The following is a 21,481-nucleotide window of genomic DNA, read 5'->3' as shown; positions in this document are numbered from 1 at the left end:
ACTGCGGAGGACGGCGGCGGCCTCCGGGGCGGGCAGCCCGCAGACTGCTGCTGCCTCGGGGCAGACCCGCGCCGCGCCTGCAGCCCCGGGGCAGGCAGGGGGCGAGTTCATTCGGAGCCGCATCCCCGAGGGGGCTGGGCAGGCCGCCACAGGCGGGTGTAGGCCGTGCCGGCCGGAGGAGGCTGCCAAGCCCCCCGCGGGCCGCGCTCGGGGCCGGGGCCGCGCTCGGGGCGGAGATACGGGGCGGGTATCGACGGGGCGGGGTCGGAAGTTCCGGGTCGGAGGGGACAGGAAGTCGGGACGTGGCCGCCGCAGCGGAGCAGGAGGCGGAGGGCGGGAGGCGGCCGCGGGGGAGGATGGCGGTGGTGCTGAGCTCGGACCGGCTCGAGGTCTCGGTGGACGGGCTGACGCTGAGCCCCAACGCCGAGGTGCCGCACTGTGACGCGCGGCCAGGGCAGGGGGAGCTGGCGGCGGGGCGGAGCGGCCCCGGCTCCCCGGGTCAGGCGGAGGCCGGCGGGGAAGCGGCGGAGGAGGCGGCGCTGAGCCCGGAGCGGCGCTGGGGCTTCGCGCTGGAGGAGCTGTACGGCCTGGCGCTGCGCTTCTTCAAAGGTGAGGCTACCCGGCGACGTGGCCCCTACAGCCCCCCGCTGGGACCGGGGCCGTGAGGCGGGAGCCGCCCCGTCCCGGGCAGCACCGGGCGGCCGTATCGCCCGCCGAGCCGGGCTCCAGGGCGCGGCCGGAGCCCCGGGTCCCCACGAGAGCGGCGAGAGGCGGTGCGCCCGCGGCCCCCGGGGTTCGGTGTGCCGGGCGCGGCGGCGAGCCGGGGCGAGCATCGTGTGACGGCAGCCGGACGCGGCTTGTGGGGATGCGCTTTTCCTGGTGCGAGAGGTCAGCCGAAGTGGGGGACCCGGGCAAGAGCCGGAAGGTTGCCCCGGGGGCCGCGGTGTGCCGGCTCCGCAGGGCCGGGAAGGCGTTTTCGAGGGTTTGCACGAACTCAATCTAAGAACAGAGCAAAAAATACCCTAAAAGTCGTTGTTTGTAGCATGTGAAGAAAACTCATTGCAAACGTAGAAGAGGAGGGCTCTGTTTGACTGTAGTCGAGCCTCCTGACAGCTCAGAGACGGGCTTGAGGTATTGGGCTGACTCCCCTGATGCTGACTTCGAGCCGGGCTTTGCTTTCGTGTGCCGTCGTGACTCTAGCGAAGGAGCCATGCAATACCCGGGACTATTGCAGACCTGGAGCATTTGTCCTGGGATCCCCTGTAGCCATGATTGCTTCTGCAGGAAGGCAGAGGTACCTTACCACATTTGCTTTCCTCACAAGGAGGAAAAAGGCTGTGTGGTTTCCGAGTAAGCTGTGTTCGCTGTAGCGTTGTGTTGTGTTACAGCCTCTGAGCACCTCGCAGCCATGTGTCACTGCAGCTGCTGCTTAACGTGGGGGCCAGAGCAGGGAGCCTAGCCCATGCCTGTGCTTGGGAAGATGCTGTGCTTGGGGATGTCAGTCTTGTGGCGGTTGGTTGTTTGATGACTTCCCCCAAGAAAGCTGCCTCATCTGACGGCAAGCGTACTGGCAGGTGGAAACTGTGCTAGGAGGACAAAGTTGTCCCTTTCTTTCAATTTAGCTGCCCTCTGCCCTGATAGTTGTTTTAAGCATGTAAGGCCCTAAGCAGTTTTCTTGAGCCCTGCTTCTTTGACCTGTTCTGATGTCCTTCCACAAAGCAATGTTCTTTTTGTTAGCACGCTAACATACAGACTTCTTTCTTTTTTTTTTCCCAAGCTGTAAAAAGCCACAAGGGATTGTAAGAGTCTTGATTTTTTTTTGTTGTTGTTGTTTGTTTTGGTTTTTATTTTTTTTTTATTCCTGTGTCAAGCTGCTGCAACCAGCTATCAGGCTGCAGGAGCATTACAATTTCTGCTTCTTTATCCTTTCTGCGAAATAAGCTTCTTGAAAGAGTTCTGGTTTGGTTTAATAAGCATTTGTTCTTGAAACACGATGCAGAAAGAAATGCCTCTGCAGGAGCAAATTCCTTGTCTCATTCAACCGTGGTCTTATTTTGTCTTGGGTTTAATGTTCTACTGGAAGCTGTATTTACAGTGTAAGAACCACACACTATGAATAGGCTTATCTATGTCGTTGTTAACCTATGTCAATTATATCTCACATTTTTAATGAAACTCATGTTCTACCCTTATCTCCTCTTAAATGGTGAAAAGTCGGTGGAGTGTTACGTGTGTCAAGCTTCCAGTTCCTCGTGTTGTATTGTCTCAACAGAGCATTCTTCTTGTTGCTTTCCTTTTATTAAAAACTTTATTTCAACATGTTTAGTCTTACTGCTTGCTGCTCTTTTTTATTTAACCTTCTGCAATTTCTTCTAACACGTGGATTTTGCTCATAAGAGGAAAATTTTCCACATTGTATGGAACTGTCAGACTTTTCAAACGAAGACCTTGTTCCTCTGTCCTTACGCTGGAATAAGTCATGTGAAGCCGCTGCCCGTGCTTTCATCTGTAGTTTTTTTGCTGAAAGTGACATACCGTGGGGATTTTTATTTATAGATGTGATGGCGAGTTACAGGAGTTTGTAATGCTTGGACTACTGTTTCTGCCAACTTTTTCTATATCTGTGTGACTCTGAAAATAATTGGTCTCGTTTCCAAATGATTTTCGTGCATCCTCTGTCAAAACAACTGTGGGAGTGGGCATACTTGTTTAGCAGCCTTGTAGATGCCAAGGAACAAATACACATTCCTCCTTCATTCCAAGAAGGGAAATGTGAGGATCTGAAGGTTGACCCATGTTAACAGGTCAATTGCTGAGATGTTGTTTCTGATCATTCTTGTAAAAAAACCCTCTCTGGTTTGGAGATGGGAGTGTCTTTGCAAAACCTTACAGCTAGTTGATATCCATGCCTTAGTGTATGATATTACCGACTCACGCAGCTAGTGTGGAACAAGCAAGTGACTCAAGGCAGCACTTGTTTGGGAGAAGGATGGTATCTGAATTAATTGTGGTAATTGGGATGGAAGTAGCTTGGGTCAGGGTGCTAGAGGAGTCCCTGTACCAGGTCAACTAGCAGCAACTGCTAGTTAAGCAGCTTCTGTTCCGCATCAATGTGCAGACAGAGTTGTCTGGTTGTAACTCGTGATGTACTTTCTTCCTCAAACTCAAGTCTGATCAAAACGCTTGGGATTTGCTTATTGCAGTGGCTGCTGACACTTGTCTGTGGTGGCACATTACACGTTAATGGAATTGTTCAAAGATAAGACAGGCTGAAGCACACATAAACAATGTGAAAAACACAACTGAAACTAGGCTACGATATTAAAGAGACTCAAAAGCTGCTTTATTCTGTCACTGAGAAAGACCAAAGCACATCTACAACGCTTGACCGTTGGCCTCCTCAGCTCTCAGGCCTTAGGCTGCATGGGAGATGTGTGCTAGCTTTTTTTAGCATCCATAATGCCTTGTGAGGAAAGCTTTTCAGAATAGCAGAGGCATAGAAAATAGATGGTTAATGGTGTTCCAGTCCATTTTTTTTCTGTGAGAAACAAGAGCTTTCCTTACAATACACAGTCTTTCCCTTAGTGCTCTGTCAAGCCTAATTCAGGTCAACCAGCATTTCGGCTGCCATTAAGAAACTGCTCCACTGTGCTGGCTCCAGTGTGCGGTGGAGAACACGGCCACGTTCCTGAAATGGGTACATTTCTCTCTTGGACTGTCTGTAATTGTGTACCCTGGGGCAGCTGACAGAGTAGAAGTGTCTCTGATGGCTTATTCTGCTCATTGAGCTGATGCAGGCTGTGTCAGTGAAGGTAATTTAAGGTGTAAACCGTGTCCTGCCGCAGGAGGGAGTGGCTTGCATAGCTCTGCCAGGAAATATCTTCCAGTATCAACCTGGTTTCCCACATCCTGTCGTTGAAGTAACTATTGCACCCAGCCTTCGATAAATGACAGTCCCTGAAGTGTTCGTGCACTGTTTGAAGTGATTTGCAGTGCAGCACGTCTGAGTAGATGGTACAGAAACGATACCATTTTGGTGTGTCTAAAAACTCTCTTGTTAAGTAGTCTCATTTTGTTTGACTACTCCAAATCATTTTCTCTTATGCTAACAGGAATGGTTCTTCAACCTCAGCAATGCATGATTCGAATTATTTGACCTCATCTTTTATTTTTTTTGAGGGTTAGTTTGATGGCATGATTATAATTCATAAATTAAGTGGTCTCTTGGTTTCAAAAATACGAATCCCCTATAATGCATCTGTGTTTGTGAAGTTGACCTTTGATCGCATTTAATTGGAAGGACCAGTTGGTAACTTCTGTTGATGCAGGATGTTTTCAGGAGAGCAGAATTAGCAGTGTAAGAGCATGTACTGGGATCTGCAGGCAGCGAGTCAGTTCTTGTGCTTCTCGGTTTTGGTCTCGCTCATTAAAGCTTTGCAGATGAATAGCATTGACATACATGACTTCTGCTTTTAAAAGCTATGAGGTAAAAAAATCACACTTCACAAATTGTTTTCTAGCTTCTTGTAGATGACTGCACTGAATGCTACCCCACGGGAATTAGGCATTTAGAGTGAGTGCAGTAGGTGAAGCTGGAGCATGTTGTGCCATGTTTCTTACAAGGGGGGGGGGGGGAAAATCTGAAGTGACGTAGGAGTAACAGTATCTTGCATGAGGCAGTCTTTTAAGCACACTAAGCTCCCTTGAGTCTAAGTTTTCTGGTTTAGACCAATTCATGTTGAAGGTAGGGTGCCACTTAGTGACATAAGTCTCTGTTATCTGCTTCTCATTACTAGATGTGGCTTCATCTTTCTGTTGTGCTTACATGCAGACACAAACGGTGGTCTTCTGTAGCATGAGGAGGGTTGTTAGTGTTTTAAGTACTGGCTTGCTGGAGTATGCAATTCAGCTGCCCTCGATGGATCTCAGTTTTACGGGCATCTAAACAAAGTAGCTGCTCTCAAGGAGAGTAGCAGTATAAAGAGCTGATGTTAGGTGTGCAGGGGTTTCTCTTTCAGGGGTGACAAATTGATGTGTTGTGGTTTCATGGCTCTGCAGTAAGTGGGAGCCAGTCTTTCTCCACGTCTTTAGCGAACTGCCTCATGTCACTAGTGAAGTACATTGTGTATGTGTCTATGCATTTGTATGTGTGCCCTCACTACAGAATGCCTAAAGAATTGTAGGTCCATAGCGTGCCTTGTTCATGTCACTAGGTTTCCCTTGAAAATGAGAGTATCTCTTAATACCGATTTCTTAATCACTACTTGAGTTTGAACTGTTGGGGAGCACTGCTTAAACTTAGAGTTCAATTGACTTGATAAACTGCCATTTCAGGTGAATGGTGGTTTGAAGTATTGCCAAGAAAGAAGTCTCCTAATCTTCTGTAAGGAAGTGAAGCCTTTCTCTGGCCCTGTTGAGTCAGGTGTACCATGGCATAGGGAGGGTTGTATAGTTGCTGTACTACTGCTGTACCCACCCAGTAGATTTCTCAGTGTGTTCCCTAGAGCTTTTTTTTTCTTGGGCTTCCTGACAGGTGTTTTAGGTGTGTGGGTAATGCCTGCTTAAAAGGTGCATTCACAGATGCTTGGATAGATTTGGCACTTCTACTTTTCTGGACTTACTAATGCTCTCTCTTTGGGCATATTTGACTCTGCAGATGGTGTTAGATCTTCTGGTTCAGCTTAACAGGAACAACTCCAGATCTTTGGGATAATTATACAGTGTGGTTTATGCTGAAGAATTCAACTGAAAAATAACTAGTATACATCTTTGCTGTCTTGACTGGCTCCAAAGATTTTGCTGAGAGTTTACTTCTAGTCTGCATTATCTACATGTCACTGAATGCCTATCTCATATTTTTTTTCTCATCTGTCTGGTTTCCTCCCTTATCTAGCTTTCACGTTCTTCCTTTGGCACCGTTCTTTATAAATACAGATCTTTTGCTTCTGTTGATACATAGGGCTTGAGGTCTGATTTCTGTGAAAATGCAGATGTGTTGTACATGGAAATTTGGGAAATTGGAAATGGGAAACTGTGGGGTTTTTTTCCCTTTAACCCTCTTCAGAAGTGAGTTCAAATACCAGTGATGTTATCTGGCTGAAGTAGCAGTCTAGCACAGCAAGTACCTATGGCTTTTAGCAGACAGCTAGGTTGTGCAAGGTAAAACTATGCCATAGGGACCTGCTTGAGAAGCATACTTTGCTGAGAAGCCTGGCAAAATTTCAGTGTAGTACCCTTACCAAATGACTTGCTTTTAAGCACTCTGCCCCCAAGATATTAAGTATGATTTCAAAGTATGTACTGTTTATTGAGGCTAATGGAAGTGCTTGCTACCTAATAATCAAATTTGGAGTTAAATGTGAAGTGTGAAGAATTGAGGAAAAGCCAGAGGTCTCTTTGGGTGGCCTGAGAGCAGGAGACCTGAGACACAGGGAGAGAGCTTACCAGGATGTGGTGATCTGCATCTCTTAAGGACTGAACACTTGTTGAGGTGACCTCAGGGGATTGTAAAGTTCAGCCCTTCTGTTCAGAGCAGGCTTCTCAGGAGTGTGTCCATTTGCGTTTCGAATATCTTCAAGGATGGAGATGTCAAAACCTCTCTGGGCAACCTGTTCCAGTGCCTGATCACTCTCACAGTAAAAAACAAAACAAACCCACAAACTGCCTCTTATGCTTAAGTGGATTTTCCTGTATTTCCGTTTGCAACTGCTGTCTTTTCACTGCATACCACTGAGTAGATCCTGGCTCAGTGTTTGCATTCCCCCCTCTTCCACCCCATCAAGTATTTTTGGAAACACATCTTTTTGTAGAGAGAGGCTTCTGTTATTTGAAACCAGAAGGTAAATTTGCTGTAAGGTTGTATGACACTGGGAGAAGAATGAATGCTTGAGATCCTGGGAGAGTGAAGTGGACCTGTAGGACTGGACAATATGTAATTAAGTGTTTACCTTCCTAATTCTTTTGATTCTGGCTTCAAAACCAAATGTCAAGCGTGTAGTGGTTCCTTGTGATGTTTTTAACTGAGTGAGTCCAGTAACGTACTGAACTTACTCTGTCAAAAATAGAGCTTCTTGCTGTGACCTGCAAATGCTTTCCCTGGGGTTGTTTCCAGTTTTCAGGAGTATTAGCTCTGAGTTTCTCAATAAGCCATAACAGAGGTATTTCCTCTCCTCTTTTGTTCTGAAATTTGCTTCTTTTCCTGTTAACAACTGTTCACAAGCATCAGCAGAGCGATTTTGCAGTATGAAAATGTCAGCCTTAAAATTTGAGTGTGAATTGAACTGCTCGGTTTGGGGTTGTAAAGAATTCGCTCCAAAGGAGAGCTGGAAACATGTGGCAATTCTGTCTGTGGTTGCTGCGTACGCGGAGAGCAGTTAGTAGTACAGTCATGTGAAATGACTGTTGTTTACCTTCGGTAATAGTTTCCTCATTTCAGCTTTTCCAAAAGGAGATGGTGCCTATTTATTTGTTTTCCTCTTCAAGAAAAAGGTCTTTTCTTAATGAGCAGTGTAATTGCATATCACAGTGCCCGTTTCTTTGGTTTGTTTTGACAGTTTGAATGTGCTGAGGTAAGTCCTAGCTGACTAATTCATCTATCATTTTAAATCAATGCAAGTCTCTCCTTAGCAGTACCTGCGTGGTGGGATCTAAGTGGGACCACTTCAGAAGGAGTTGCTGTGCAGCTGTTGCAATTCCGACTTTGTTTGGAGTTGCCCGTGTCCTTGGGCCAGAGCTCTCTGTGTGTGTTGGTGCTGACAGGGTCACTGCTAAGACTTTTTTGTTGTGAGGGATTATTCCATCTGCCTTGGCAAACAGCAGTCAAATTCCCTCAAGGATAATTCTGTCTTAATTCTAATTTTTCCTCTTTGCAGTTTTCTTTGCCTGAAACCTTGCTTGTTCTGCTTTCATCAATGTGAAGAGCATGAAAGGAGCGCAATCTATAAAGTTAACATCACATCTTTCTTTGTGAGAAATCCTTCCTATCCACACTACAATAGACTTGGCAGACACATTTGAGTTCAAGTTAAGGGCTCTAAATATTTCAGAGATATATGATGTTCAACTAATTAACATCAATATTTATGTGCTAACTCACTAGCTAAGATTGACTAGATGGTACGATGAAGAACACTTCACAACTAAATTTGAACAGCTGAAGTAGATGTGTTTCTTCTGAACAGATCTGTATTTTGTTTGAATAGAGCTGACCTAATTTGTCTAACCTTTCGTAACTTACCCCTTTCTTATGGAGGAAGTCATGGTAGTGGTTATACAAAATGCTCTTTGCTGCCCTGTACTTAATGAATTAATCATAACAGTGAATTTTCTCTTTTCTCCTACAGAAAAAGATGGCAAAGCCTTTCATCCAACATACGAAGAAAAGCTCAAACTTGTGGCACTGCACAAGCAGGTTCTTCTGGGACCTTACAACCCTGACACTTGCCCTGAAGTTGGATTCTTTGATGTGCTGGGAAATGATAGAAGGTAAAAGAGCTGGTGTGAACTCTGCTTTGCCTGTCTGAAGATAACATCATTCAGTTTCTCAAATAAGAAGATAAGCGTGTGGGTTGCCTCTGCGCGTATGGTAGTGGAAAGTGAGAGTGGCCTCTTCAAAAGTCTGAGTCACAGCTCAGTAGAGGAGCTAACAGAAGGTTGTTGGGTTTTTTTTCAACCACACGAGGAAAAGCTGCTGTGCTGACAGCCTGGTTTCTCATAGCAGCTTAGGATTCGGTTAGCTGTGTGTTAACATGCAGGCCTGTGTTTCATCCACACTCCTCACCAAGGTTACAGCAGGCCAGGCCTTTTGCCAGCGGTAGCAGCATTCACCAGAGCTTTTGCTAATACTGAGATCAGATACCTGATGTGTTCAGCCTCTGAGTAAACTCATAGGAGATCTGGGCAGTCTCAGGCACAGCTCTTGTGTTGCTTGCAGTTTGGGCTGCGCTTTGGATATTCAGTGCTGCTGTTTCTTGTGCAGCACGGCCCCAGTGCGCTGCTTTTGCCCAGATGGATGTAGCTTTCCTTCAGGAAGAGCCAGGGTGTTGCAGTCCACCAGCTGAAGCACTGTAATCAATGGTTGTTATCATGTTTGCTCATCCAGGAAAATGTATGCATTTTTTTTCCACAAACTAGAGAGGAAGAAGGATGAAAAAATTTCAGGTTCATTTGCAACAGGGAGGTTTTTGGATGTAGTTGGGAATTCTAAGTAGGGTAGGCATTACAGATGAGAATTCTTATAAGCAATTGATTACATCTCTGAAAGAGTTGTCCTGGTGCAGGCAGAAGAGAGCAATGTCCTGTCTTTGGGAAAAAGTTGTTGGTTCTCTGAAACTGCATACGATAAAGTTTGGTCCCTGGTCTCCCAACTGTTTTGTTTTTTTCCTTTGCTGGGTTCTCAGAGTTCACTGCTGACTTGAAAAGAGTTGTCTTCTGTTATTTCATCTGATTTCTCTCTCAGGAAGGAATGGGCTGCACTTGGAAACATGTCAAAGCAAAAAGCTATGACAGAATTTGTTAAGCTCCTGAATAGGTGCTGCCACTTGTTTTCAACGTATGTCACTTCCCACAAGATAGAGAAAGAAGAACAAGAAAAGAAAAGGTAACATTCAAGTCCTTTCGTGCAGGAGTATATTAAGTGTTTAACTCTTGACCTATGGACAGCGTCACAGCTAGCTTAGGTTGAAGTTATATTGGGAAGAGAAATGCTTGAAGTTTAGGTGGCTGTGGTACCATTTGATCTCTTGAAGCTGTTGCACGTTGCCGGTAATGAGTGATTGTTTCTGAGGTGAAGGCAGCCAGCATATAAGGAGTTTTAAAAATTTTACTGATGCTGTCATCTGCTTAAGAAATACATGCTTCACAAAATGTCTGTGGGCTAAACAGACAGAGCATGAAACTGTCAGGTGCCTTCTGGTGTGGATTAGCAACTTGACAAAGGCTATCTTCTACTGTTATTTACATAGCATGTGATTCTTTAACTACCGTATCCATGTAGTTGTTGAGCATGTGTTAAAGCTTGGAAGGGATGTTTAAGGTTTCTGGGCACTTTTTTGCTACTGCTCTCTTCTCCAGACAGTGCAGTAACAAGTTAGAATGAATATAAAATTTTAATACAGAACTTATACTTGCCATGCTGTAGAGTGTGGTGAAGCTGAACAGTAATGCATTTTCTTCTCGAGTCCAGTAAAATGCTTCTCCAGCCCAATTTAAGTGGGAGGAGACGATACCAAACAGAAAGCCTTTTTGGGCAGGCAAAAGGCAGGTTACAGCATGTTGAAAATAACTCATCCTAGGATTATAGAAATGCTGAAATAGCTTATTGAGTGGATGTTGCAGAAGAGAAGAGGAAGAACGAAGGCGGCGTGAAGAGGAGGAGCGTGAGCGTTTGCAAAAAGAAGAAGAAAAACGTAGGCGAGAAGAGGAGGAAAGACTGAGAAGGGAAGAAGAAGAGAGGAGGAGAATAGAGGAGGAACGACTTCGGATGGAACAACAGAAGTGAGTAGCTGAAACAAACAACACTTCCAAGAAAATAACTACCTTGCACTTGAGACGGTTGTATCTAATTGTTTAAGTAGTTATTGTAGAATGAATACGTGCAGTTCAGAGCACTTAAGCGTGGCAGTGACATTTGCATCCCTAGTTAAGAGGGAGAGAGTTTGCAGAGAATAATTATCCCAGTGTGTTATTGTATGCAGCCTTCTCAGATGAAATTGCTGGAGAAGCTTTGTTTGAAAGAAGCTCTGGGGTTCAGGGGCTGCACCTCATGAAAACATGTGGATCTGCTTCTTAAATGATTAATTCTGCACTCGACTGAACACAGTATCCAGCTGGAAGTATTGTTTGAACTGTGACTTGAAAGCTTCTATCCTTTCACAGAAGGCAGAGCCTTGAAAAAAGGACAACTGTTGTTCAGTGGAGTTTTTTTGAATGCGTGACTGAAATTTTCTGACTTAGTAGTCTAACCCTACCTCCTTAGAGGGTACTTTCTCTCTAGGAAGTGTGATGTATGCGCAGATCTCTTTTGTACCCTAGCAGTCACTGGATCTTAACTGCCTTTCTAAGAGGAATACAAAATTCACATTCAAATGCACTTAACCTCTGTTTGTAGCCTCAATTAAAATGTTTACTTAGAAGATACAGTTCTAGTTATATTTCACCTGTCACATCCAGATGCTGGAAACATGGATCTAGCTTTGTCCACATAAAATTTGCAAGAAGAGTAAGTCTTCAAAGCTGTTCCATATCAGTCAGCAATAGTTTTCCTAATAAAAATGTCTCCACAGGGAGTGTTTCTGAAGTAGATTCTACGCTTGCTATGTAGTGGTTTTGAGAATGGAGCAAATAATTAATCTGCAAGTTTTACCGTTTGTTTAACACGCTGAGAGCCACAGGAGTGTAAAATACAGAATGAACAGAGAATACAATTAAAAAGGTTTCACAGTGCAAAGTAACAAGACAGGTGGGTATGCCTTGAAGAGGGTGGAGTTTTTACATGAATAGCAGTTGTGAATTAAGTTCCGTATTCAGGCAACAAAGCTGGTGAAGGGTCTGAAGCACAAGTCTTATGAGGAGCAGTTGAGGGAGCTGGGCATGTTTAGCCTGGAGGGAGAGCAGGCTGAGAGGAGATATGATCACTCCCTGCAACCACCTGAAAGGGCGTTGTAGTGAGATGGGGATCAGTCTCTTCTTTCCAGTAATGAATGATAGGACAGGAGCTCAAATTGCACCAGGGGAGGTTTAGATTGGAGATTAGGAAGAACTTTTTTGCCGAGAGGGTTGTTAAGCATTGGGACATGCTGCCCAGGGAGGTGGTGGAGTCACCATCCCTAGAGATATTGAAAAGCTGTGTAGCTGAGATGCTGAGGGCCATGGTTTAGTGATGGACTTGGCAGCGTTAGGTTAGTGGTTGGAACTGATGATCTTAAAGGTCTTTTCCAATTGTTACAATTCTATGAGGTGGTTGTAGCAGGTTACAGAGATAGAGTTTAGACAGAAAAGGAATGTGAATACATAGGTACAGACCAAGTATATCTAAACTGGTGATAGTTTGCTCAAGAGTAGTAAATCTTGCCCTTTAGAGTACTTAACCAGTCTAATACTGGAGCTTTTAGGGGATGATATTGCACAAAGGAAGAAGGGTGGGAAAGAATTACTCCTACATTTCTATGATACCACTTTCTTCCTCTGAAGCACTGATAACTGGTAGCTGATGGACACAACATGAGACAAACCCTGGAGAGGAGCGTAACTATACCTGAGCAAAAGTCTCCTCCAAGTTTCATCAGCTGAGATTTTTTTGGAGGCGTTATTTGGCAACATTTTGTTTCATTCCTGAATGAGGCCACAGTCAGTCATGCTTTTCATATGTGTTTACATGCTGTCCTGGGAAATTAAGGTAGTAATGTGGTATGTAGTTCTTGGATTTCCCAAGAAGTACTTCGTGCCACAGCACAGCAGGTTTGTTTTTACTGATATTTGTAGTCAGGCTGCTAGAAGGATGGTTTCTGCAAGTCTTCCAGAGGAACCAAATGTGAGGTTTTTTTCCCTTTGCTTGTTTGAGAAATTTAGTCACATAGTTTTTCTAGCATTTCCTATTTATCAGACTATAGACTGAGAATTATGTAAGAGCTCCTGGTTTTTTTAACATTTGATGTTTTCAGACATTGGGTTGAAATTCTTGCTCCTTTATATTTTTGGGCAAAATTCGTGTTTGGATTACCTCTGGTCTCTGCTCTATTGTGTAGTTTTGTTTTAATTGGGTTTTGCAGGAATTGAATTAGATGGTTTAAGTACAGGATTTCCCCCATACCCTCAACAGCTTGTAATCTTCATACTCTCCTCCCACCAATCTAGGCAACAGATCATGGCAGCGCTGAACTCCCAGACTGCCATTCAGTTCCAGCAGTATGCGGCCCAGCAGTATCCGGGCAACTATGAGCAGCAGCAGATCCTGATCCGGCAGCTCCAGGAACAGCATTATCAACAGTACATGCAGCAGTTGTATCAAGTCCAGCTTGCACAGCAACAGGTATGGCCAGCCAGCTGAGAAACTGAAGTTTCTGTGTCCCAGGCTGTCTCTAGGAGGTGTTAACTTGTCTGCTGTTACCTCCTTGAAAAGATAATTGCTGCAAGGAGAGATAGTGTCCTAGTGACTAATGCTGCTTCAGATTCAAAACACCAAAGTCCCTGTATTTAACCTTTTTGAGTTTTCTGAAGCAGCTGTTAGGTAAGAAAATTCTGAGCAGCCTCTACTAATTACTTGGTTCGATGTTATTCTTGGAGACTAAATGCGAAGCGCTGTGCTGCAGCATCTGTTGTGTGTGTACCATAATGGGGGTATGTACCAGCACAGCAGACCTAGTAAAGTGACTCTCCATGTGGGTGTCACACCTGAAGGCCTGTGCAGAACAGCAGCCTCTGGTCAGCCACGTGCTACCAGCTGGACATGCATGCAGCACTGTCACATCACTGCTGGTTTTGAGATTGCTTCTCTCTGTCAATTTGAGCACTGAGGACTTCTCTCTCTCCTTTTCCATGTGTTGTCTGACCTCAGTATGTAATTAAGTTGCTTGCCTATGATGGACTGCTTGTGATTTGAGTGGGAGAACAAGCTTTTGTATTTCTGGCAATGAGTGTCAGTAGTACATTACTTCTTTGCAAGGGTTTTGGGCTTGGGCTTGAAAGGTTTCTCCTCTCTTCAGGGAATCTTCCATCTCTGGCAAATGTGCTATGTTCACATCTCAGGCTATTTTAAAGTTCAAGGATGTCCATTTGTAACTGTCTTAAACAGATGTAAACCAGACTTCAGACTCTGGTACGTGTGACTTCTCTGGGCCTGAGGTCTCTTGTTCTGGGCTAAAGACTTAAAATTCAGTAACGAATTGCTTGTTAAGGCATCTGTGTTTTGATGAGGCTGATGCCCTCAGCAAAGAACTGTCTGAGGAAGGAGGCTATGTGAACACATGGTGATCCTCATGAAGTTCATTAAGGCCACATGCGAGTCCTACCCCTGGGTTGGGGTTGTCCTCAATATCAGTACAGATTTCAGGGCTGTATGTATTGAGAGCAGCCCTGCAGAAATGGACTTGAGGATTAGTGATGGATGAAAAACTGGGTATGAGCTGGCAATGGACTCTTGCAGCCCAGAAGGCCAGTTTTATCCTGGGCTGCATCAAAAGCAGTGTGGTCAGCAGGTCAAGGTGATTCTTCCCCTCTACTCCATTCTTGTGAGACCCACTCCCCACCCAGAGTCCTGTATCCAGCTCTGGGGCCTCTAGTACAAGACAGGTATGGACCTGTTAGAGCAAGTCCAGAGGGCCACAAAAACAGTCCAAGGGCCGAAGCACCTCTCCTGTGAAGACGGGTTGAGAGAGTTGGAGAAGAGAAGGCTCCAGAGACACCTTATTGTGGCCTTTCAGTACTAAAAGGGGACTTATAGGGAAGACAAAGAAAGATGAGGGCCTGTAGTGATGGGGCAAGGGACAATGATTCAGTCTGACAGACTGTAGATTTACATTGGACACGACGAAGAAAGTTTTTTTTACAATGAGGCTGGTGAGGCACAGGCTGCCCAGAGAGGCTGTGGATGCCCCATCCCTGGAAGTGTTCAAGGCCAGGTTGGATGGAGCTTTCATCAGCCTGGTCTAGTGAAAGATGTCCCTGCCCTTGTCAGTGGGGTTGGACTGGGTGATCTATAAAAGGTCCCTTCCCAAGCCAAACTGTGAATTGATGGAGTTAGTGTAGGAAGGTCAGAGGCTTCGTGCCCTGTTCTAATCTTGAAGCTCAGTGACACCTCTGTACCAGTGCTTTGGTGTCATAATAGTAAGCAGAAGTTATAGCATGATCAGTCAGGTCCTTGATGCCTTCTGTAATTGAGGCTACTCGCTTGAAACTGAGGTGTCAGAGATGCTGCTGCCAATTTTCTTCAATCCTGTCAGCACTGTTCCTTTCAATCATGGCTCACAGTTTTCTATGTACAGAAGACTAAAGCCTTCTAAGACCTGGACAAAGCAGCCCTTCCTTTGTAGTGGCTTACAAAATAAGAAGTCTGCCAGGCAACACAGCTTACTTTTCAGATCTCTACTTGGACAACTCTTGTAGAGGAAAGGATGAGAAAGAAACAGGTAACAGGGCTAAAACTATCAAATTCTACTTCAAACTTTCCTGAAGACTCGGGTAGCCTCTGTAACACTGCTGAGGAATCAGATGCCTGTAACTCAGCCACTTTAGGGCCTATTAGTGCTGTTCTGTCATGGTCACTTACAGATGAGCTTGTGATACAATTAATTTTGGAAAGACTCAGTGGTTTTTTAGCAAAACTCTCACCACTGTTATGTCAGTGCATAGAAGTGCTGTGATAGAAAGTGAATCTGGGCAGCATCTGTGCAATTACTCAAATCTGGTGTCTATATGTCTACACTAATGTTTGACTATATCGTCTTCATGCTCCTTCAGGATACCTACATTCCATTTATCCATCAAAGTCATGTGCTTGTTAGGTTATTTGTTAAAGAAGGGATCTGTCAATTATACCTTTTCCCTGTCCCAACAAAAAAGTGTATGTAATCTGCACCAATAACTACTAGGGGCAGGGGAATAAGCCTTGAAGCCCAAGGAGTAATGCGTCCTGCTTAAATGCGAAAGGATGGTTGTTATCTTGTATAATCTCCTTTTAGATACATTTAATCCTCTGCAGGGGTACAGCATGATAAAATTTATCTGAAGAGTTTCAATGTATATGTCATGTTCTAAAAAGCAGCACCTCTGAGCTTTAACAACTCTTGTCCCAGACCACTTGCAGTCCTTGAGGCTCTTATGCTTCCTGCCTTTGTGTTAAATAACTGCCTCTGTCAAGCATGATGGATCTGATAACTTGCCCAACAGGGTTCTCTAACTCAAAAAATAGCAAGTACTTAGTAGACCCTAAATGCTTACAGCTGTCATTTGGCCTGGGAGATCTCAGGCTAGGACTCCTTCAGCCCACTGGTAAAAAACAAGTCTGTCACTCCTTATTTTCAAAGAAACTTTGTAGGAATGACTGAAATGCAGAACTCCTGGAGTTAAGTGCAAGTCTGTGTGTGCCCTAACTATCTTGAAAGTTGAATCTTTTTGTTCAGGTTGTATCCACCAGCCTAGGAAAGCGACTTTGTCAGTGATACTAAGTACACAGAATTCTCTCTGGTTAAGGTGTGCTGCTTCTGCTCTTTTGTGTCAAGTCTCTTCATGGGGTGCAGGGGAGATTTTTTTTCTTTTAAGTGTCTTTATACCTTCTGCTAAAAGAAGGGAGACATCCTGAGAGGTCTGGGGTTTACTTGACTTAATTTCTATCATTTTTAGGCAGCCTTGCAAAAGCAGCAGGAGTCGGTTGTGGCAGCGACAGGGACACCTCTGACTGCTGCATCAAAGGTGACTGCGCCTGCCCCAGGGGACACCCCATCTATTAACGGGCAGGCCAGTGCACATGCAGACAGCCCTGAAAAAGAGCTGGATCCAGAGGCTTTGGAAGAAGCACTGGAGAATGGACCAAAAGGTAGGACTAACTAGATTCCTTAATTAAAAATAAATAGCAAAGATGTTTCTTAGGATTCAGGTATCTTAAGGATGGTGACCATAGTTCTTTGCTTGGCTTCATTGGGCTATGCAAGAGCTACGTTTGACTCCAGAGTTGAGTTTCTCTCAGGGAAGAACAATATAGATAGCCCAGGCAAAACTCATTTTTTTGGGGAGGGATGGAGGACGCAGCAAAAGCATTTCAGGCAAGGTGAATGGGGCCCAGAACCTCCCTTTTCACTCTTGATTTGAAGGAAAGGAGCGTAGAAGTTCTAGCAGAAAACTGTTCTGTGCAGAAATATGTTCAGTCATATTTGGGTCAAAACTGAGCAACTTACCCTTGCAGATTAAAATAAAGCCAAATCCTTCTTTCCCTCTCAGAATGCTGCCCACCCTGTGGCTTAGCCTTTTCCTATGTGCAATCCAGACTGCTGTCCCCTCACATTTCCCACCTTCCTCAGACAGCTTGTAGGAAGCTGTGGAAGTGCAGCAGGAAAAATCACTCCCCCCAGCATCTCTCTCGTCACCAGTATTTCTGGGTGTTACCACTATACTTTCATCCATAATCAGTAGTCCTCAAAAGACTTGCTTGGATGCCAGTATGGGACCAATGCCAGCACAGTCCCTGTCTGCATAAGAGGGTGTTCAGTTATTTTAGTAGTTGTTATTTGACAGTTTTTAGACAAGTCCACAACCTCTGGATCTGTCACATTAAAGAACCTTTCAATGATGGGTTCTGCGCAACGTAACCCCATGACCTGTAGCGGTGCATCAGTCTTTGGGTTAAGTGTGGCAGCTGAGTGAAGTGGTAGGGTTTAAGTGTGCAGTGTTCTGTCTAACCATGCACTGCATTTGCTGCAAGCTTCAGCTGTGAAAAGGTGTTTCTTCAGTGGAGAGAAAAAAAAAGGAAACAAATTACAAGGAAACAACTCTGATGTTTGTGGTCCTTGTGTGCCTCTAAGACGTGCTTAAGTATGCATCATAAAGAGCTGAAATCAAGCTTAACTGGGGCATTCCTCCCCTCTTTCCAGATTCTGTTCCAGTGATAGCTGCCCCATCGATGTGGACGCGACCTCAGATAAAAGACTTCAAGGAAAAAATCCGCCAGGATGCAGACTCTGTGATTACAGTGGGCCGAGGAGAAGTGGTTACAGTTAGAGTACCAACTCATGAAGAGGGTTCTTACCTCTTTTGGGAGTTTGCTACAGACAATTATGACATTGGTTTTGGGGTGTATTTTGAATGGACAGACTCCCCTAATACTGCAGTCAGTGTGCATGTCAGCGAATCCAGTGATGATGAGGATGATGAAGAAGGTAAGTGTGCTTATTTATATCAACCGCCAGTCCTGCAGAGCTTGCCATGGGGGCAAACCCAACTGATTCTCTTGTGTGATCTAGTTGCCTCAGCTTCCACCTAGCTGGAATCTTGTTTTCAGTTTTGAATAGGAAGTACAGTTCTGAAAGTAACTCGGTCACCTCCTTTGGTCACAGACAGGTTAAAGCAGTTTAGGGTGGAGAAATCTGTTTCTGAAGTTTTACTTACCCCTTAGTGTGGCCGCTTGTCCAATTCAGCTATTCAATAAGGTAAACTGAGACCCATTCCATAGTGGGGCTTAGTGGATCTGCACACTGAAGTCCTTAAAGATTCCTGCCCTGCTGTTCATGAGCTTCATTGAAGAAAGAAGTTTCCTTGAGGCTTCAGCAAAACAGCTTTAAAGAACAATTTCTGATAGTGGCCAGCACGCGGGTCACAGTCTTTTCCTATGGGGAAGTCTGGTGGCATACCATCAGAAAAGAATGGTTTGAAAGGAGTGTGGGGTTTTCTTAGGAGGAACTGCACTGACATAGGAAGCAGGGGCCTTGTGGATGTTACTGCTGAGTAACAAGTAGCAGTCAATGTGGGGTAATGTTTCAGTGAAAACTAGAGCTCTGTGTCTCTACAAACTGACCCAGCTGTGCTGGGGAGACAGGTGTGGTGAGTTTTCAAGTCAATCGGTGACATCTATGATGAAGTGAGGATACTTACTCTTCCTCCTGCTTTAGTCACAGCCTTATTATGAGCCACTTCGACCCGTCTGATCTCTAAACTAACAGAGAGCACCTTGTCCACTACGAATCAATCTGACTTTCTCTTGTAAAGCATCCACCCAAGTTAACCAACACCTTGCTTGCTTGTTTTTTTTTTCCCTTCCTTGCAGAAAATACTACCAGTGAAGAAAAAGCCAAAAAGAATGCCAACAAGCCTCAGCTAGATGAAATAGTGCCTGTGTACAGACGAGACTGTCACGAAGAAGTGTACGCTGGCAGCCACCAGTACCCGGGGAGAGGAGTTTATCTTCTTAAATTTGACAACTCCTACTCTCTGTGGAGGTCAAAAACAGTTTACTACAGAGTTTATTACACTAGATAAAGGTGTGGCTGTGTCTGAGGCTGGGCTGTGCAGAAGATGTCATTTTATTTGGAATTTTCTTCAAGCATAACGGATCCTTTTGAGTCTGTGTTTTTCCTCCTGTCTGTATCTGTATGGTTTGTGTGAACTTTTTAACGAGTAGACACTGGGATCTTCCTGCTCCATGACACTAATGCATATTGCATTGGGCTTAACACAGGATCTCCCTAGCCCTTCCAGGTACTGGAGTTCACCGGTGGAAGTCATTGGCTCCAGTGCTGAGGTCACATTGGTTGCATTGGTTAAAGCCTCGTGAAAAAGGGGGAGGGAGTTGCCGGCACACTGGCTGGATGATCTGATGTTTCCAGGTCTGGATGCTTTGTATAACTTGTTAGCGGTTACTCTAAAGGTCCCATCACTAACTGGTAGATTTGGATGCAGTTTGCTGTGTAGCAAGTTTCTCTTAACTGTAACTGAATGTCAGATTTTTACACCATTAAAACTTGAAACTTTAAGTTGATGCAGTTTAGAAACAAGTTGTCTCACTTCTGTCCTCATCCAAGACGAAGCGTTCAGCTCCTTAAACCAGAGCAGTGGCTAAGGCAAGAATGAGCAGCGTCCTGAGTGTACAGCAAATAACCTCTTCTGAAGGTGTAAACCGAGTGACAAAAGTGTATGTAACAAAAGAAGGATCTTAATTGTCTTTTGAGGCGATTAACTTTGAACCAGGGCACACGCTATTTCTGAGTCTAGTGAGTTTTTAATGGGGTAGACTTTAAAGCAAATATATATCTATGTATCTTGACAAACCCGAAACCAGTTTTCTGCACAACGTTCTGGTTTGTCTGTCTTGAAAACCTAAACAAGCGTGTTGTGCATCCGGAGAAGGGCGAGTCACTTGGATAAAGTACAGGAGCTCATGTTGCACTGATAACGGAAGCTGCTGCCGGCCCCTTTGAGTCTGACCCAGCCATACGTGGGCGCAGAGCTTCTGCTGCCGCCCGTGAGCGTCCGCAGGAAGGCAGAGCACACCTACAGATACTTAATGACGTAGCTTTAATCTTCATTTTGTGTGGTTCAGTTGGGGCCTTTCACATGTCTTGCGGGAAGATGCAGTAAGAAGGCTCTCCCGTGGGAGCGGTGTGTCACAGGGACGCCTCGCCCCGGCGCTCCCTCCCTGCGGCGCGCACTCCGACATAGAGAGGAGAAGAAGGGTTCCTTTGGCTCTCTCGGGTCAGCCCTTGCAGCAAGCCTCGCGGTGATTACCTGCAACATGTACAGCTCCCTGGCTAATGACGTCGAGTTGGCAGGATTTGGTTGGATAATCAGTTTGTACATACATGATACTTTTTCCTTTCCTCATCCCAGCCGTGGAGATGCTTCTCCTAGAGCGCTTCACTTGGTCATCTTGCGTTTGGTTCAGCGACACCGTACCAGCTTGTAGCTAATTAGTGCTGCTTTATCCAAAAACACTGTACAATGTTCTGCTCTTGTGTACATACAGTATATAAACCATGACTTTAGAAAGTACCTTGCTTTTAAAGAAAACTGTATTTAATGTAAAAAAGCCCCCACTTTTGAAAAGGCAGGCACTAATATATTTCTTCCAGTCTTCAAGTTCAACTTTATTTTTTGTCCATACAAAAAAGATGTTACGACTCTTCCCTCTAAGAATCTGTTCTTGGGAGCGGTGTTTGTCGCTTTAAATGGCAGCACTTAACTGTCATGTGTTGGATGTTAGAACTTTTACGTTTTCAGACTTTTTCTATTGCCTCTGGCTGTTGATTAGTACAGTACAAGTGCGACTTCAAGATACCTTGAGATAGTATTTAACCCTAATTAAAATACATTTATCTGTAACGCTGTTGGCTTGTTATTAATTTGGAGACCTTGGCATTGCTGTGTGTGGCTGTTCCGTTCAGCTCAGATAAGCTTGTCATCTTCCTTCTCATTTTGACATATTCAGTACCAGGCTAACACCATAGTCTTAGCAGCCAAAGGGCCGAGGCCAAAGGCTCCACAAGAGAAGCGTCACTGGCTTGCTGAACAAGGCCATCTGCCACTGTTAGGAGAGCCCAGCTTGAACAGCAGCATCTCTTTGGTTTCTGAAAGGGTAGCAGAAAGGATTTGGTGTGGGCAGCTAAAACTCATGAGCTGTTTTCTGCCTAGGCAAAGAGTGTCTGCCTTTTTTCCCCTGAGGCTTAAGGAGCACAGCTCCCAAGGAAGAACAGGAGGCACTGGCTGCTGTGTCCTGAAAAGCCCTTGGACCAAAGGGTAAGAGACATGCAGGACCATGCATGGTTTAGGCCGATTGAGAAAAGAAAGAACCTCGAGGCAAAAAGCCAAGTTATGCTAAGGTTTCTGTTGGCCAGAATCATCCTTTGCTGCCTACCTGCTGCTAGCAAGTAGGTAGCTTACTCTGGAGCTGAGGAGCAGAAGCAGGTTTTGCACTAGTTTGAGCTGTCTGGTCTGGTGGCCTTTCAGGCTGGTGCTTCCACATTGCATCTTGGGAACAATAATCTCTTCAGAGAGAACAAAACAA

At 45.0% G+C, this 21,481-nt stretch overlaps 1 protein-coding gene across 1 annotated transcript; it reads left to right on the top strand.

Annotated features, from left to right (window-relative positions):
• Positions 1-297: 297 nt before the first annotated feature.
• ACBD3 (acyl-CoA binding domain containing 3) lies at positions 298-20,799 on the top strand. The gene is made up of 8 exons (XM_061991523.1): positions 298-609; positions 8,343-8,484; positions 9,458-9,598; positions 10,336-10,494; positions 12,853-13,027; positions 16,336-16,528; positions 17,580-17,864; positions 18,749-20,799. Exons 1-8 carry the CDS (start codon positions 357-359, stop codon positions 18,958-18,960), a joined length of 1,560 nt encoding a protein of 519 aa, XP_061847507.1. The 5' UTR covers positions 298-356; the 3' UTR covers positions 18,961-20,799.
• The last annotated feature ends 682 nt before the right edge of the window (positions 20,800-21,481 follow it).

This window comes from Colius striatus, chromosome 2 (assembly GCF_028858725.1).
Source record: "Colius striatus isolate bColStr4 chromosome 2, bColStr4.1.hap1, whole genome shotgun sequence".
In the NCBI taxonomy this organism is placed as follows: Eukaryota; Metazoa; Chordata; class Aves; order Coliiformes; family Coliidae; genus Colius; species Colius striatus.
Note: the sequence above shows the minus strand (reverse complement) of the source record. Positions and strands in the feature narration are given on the sequence as shown.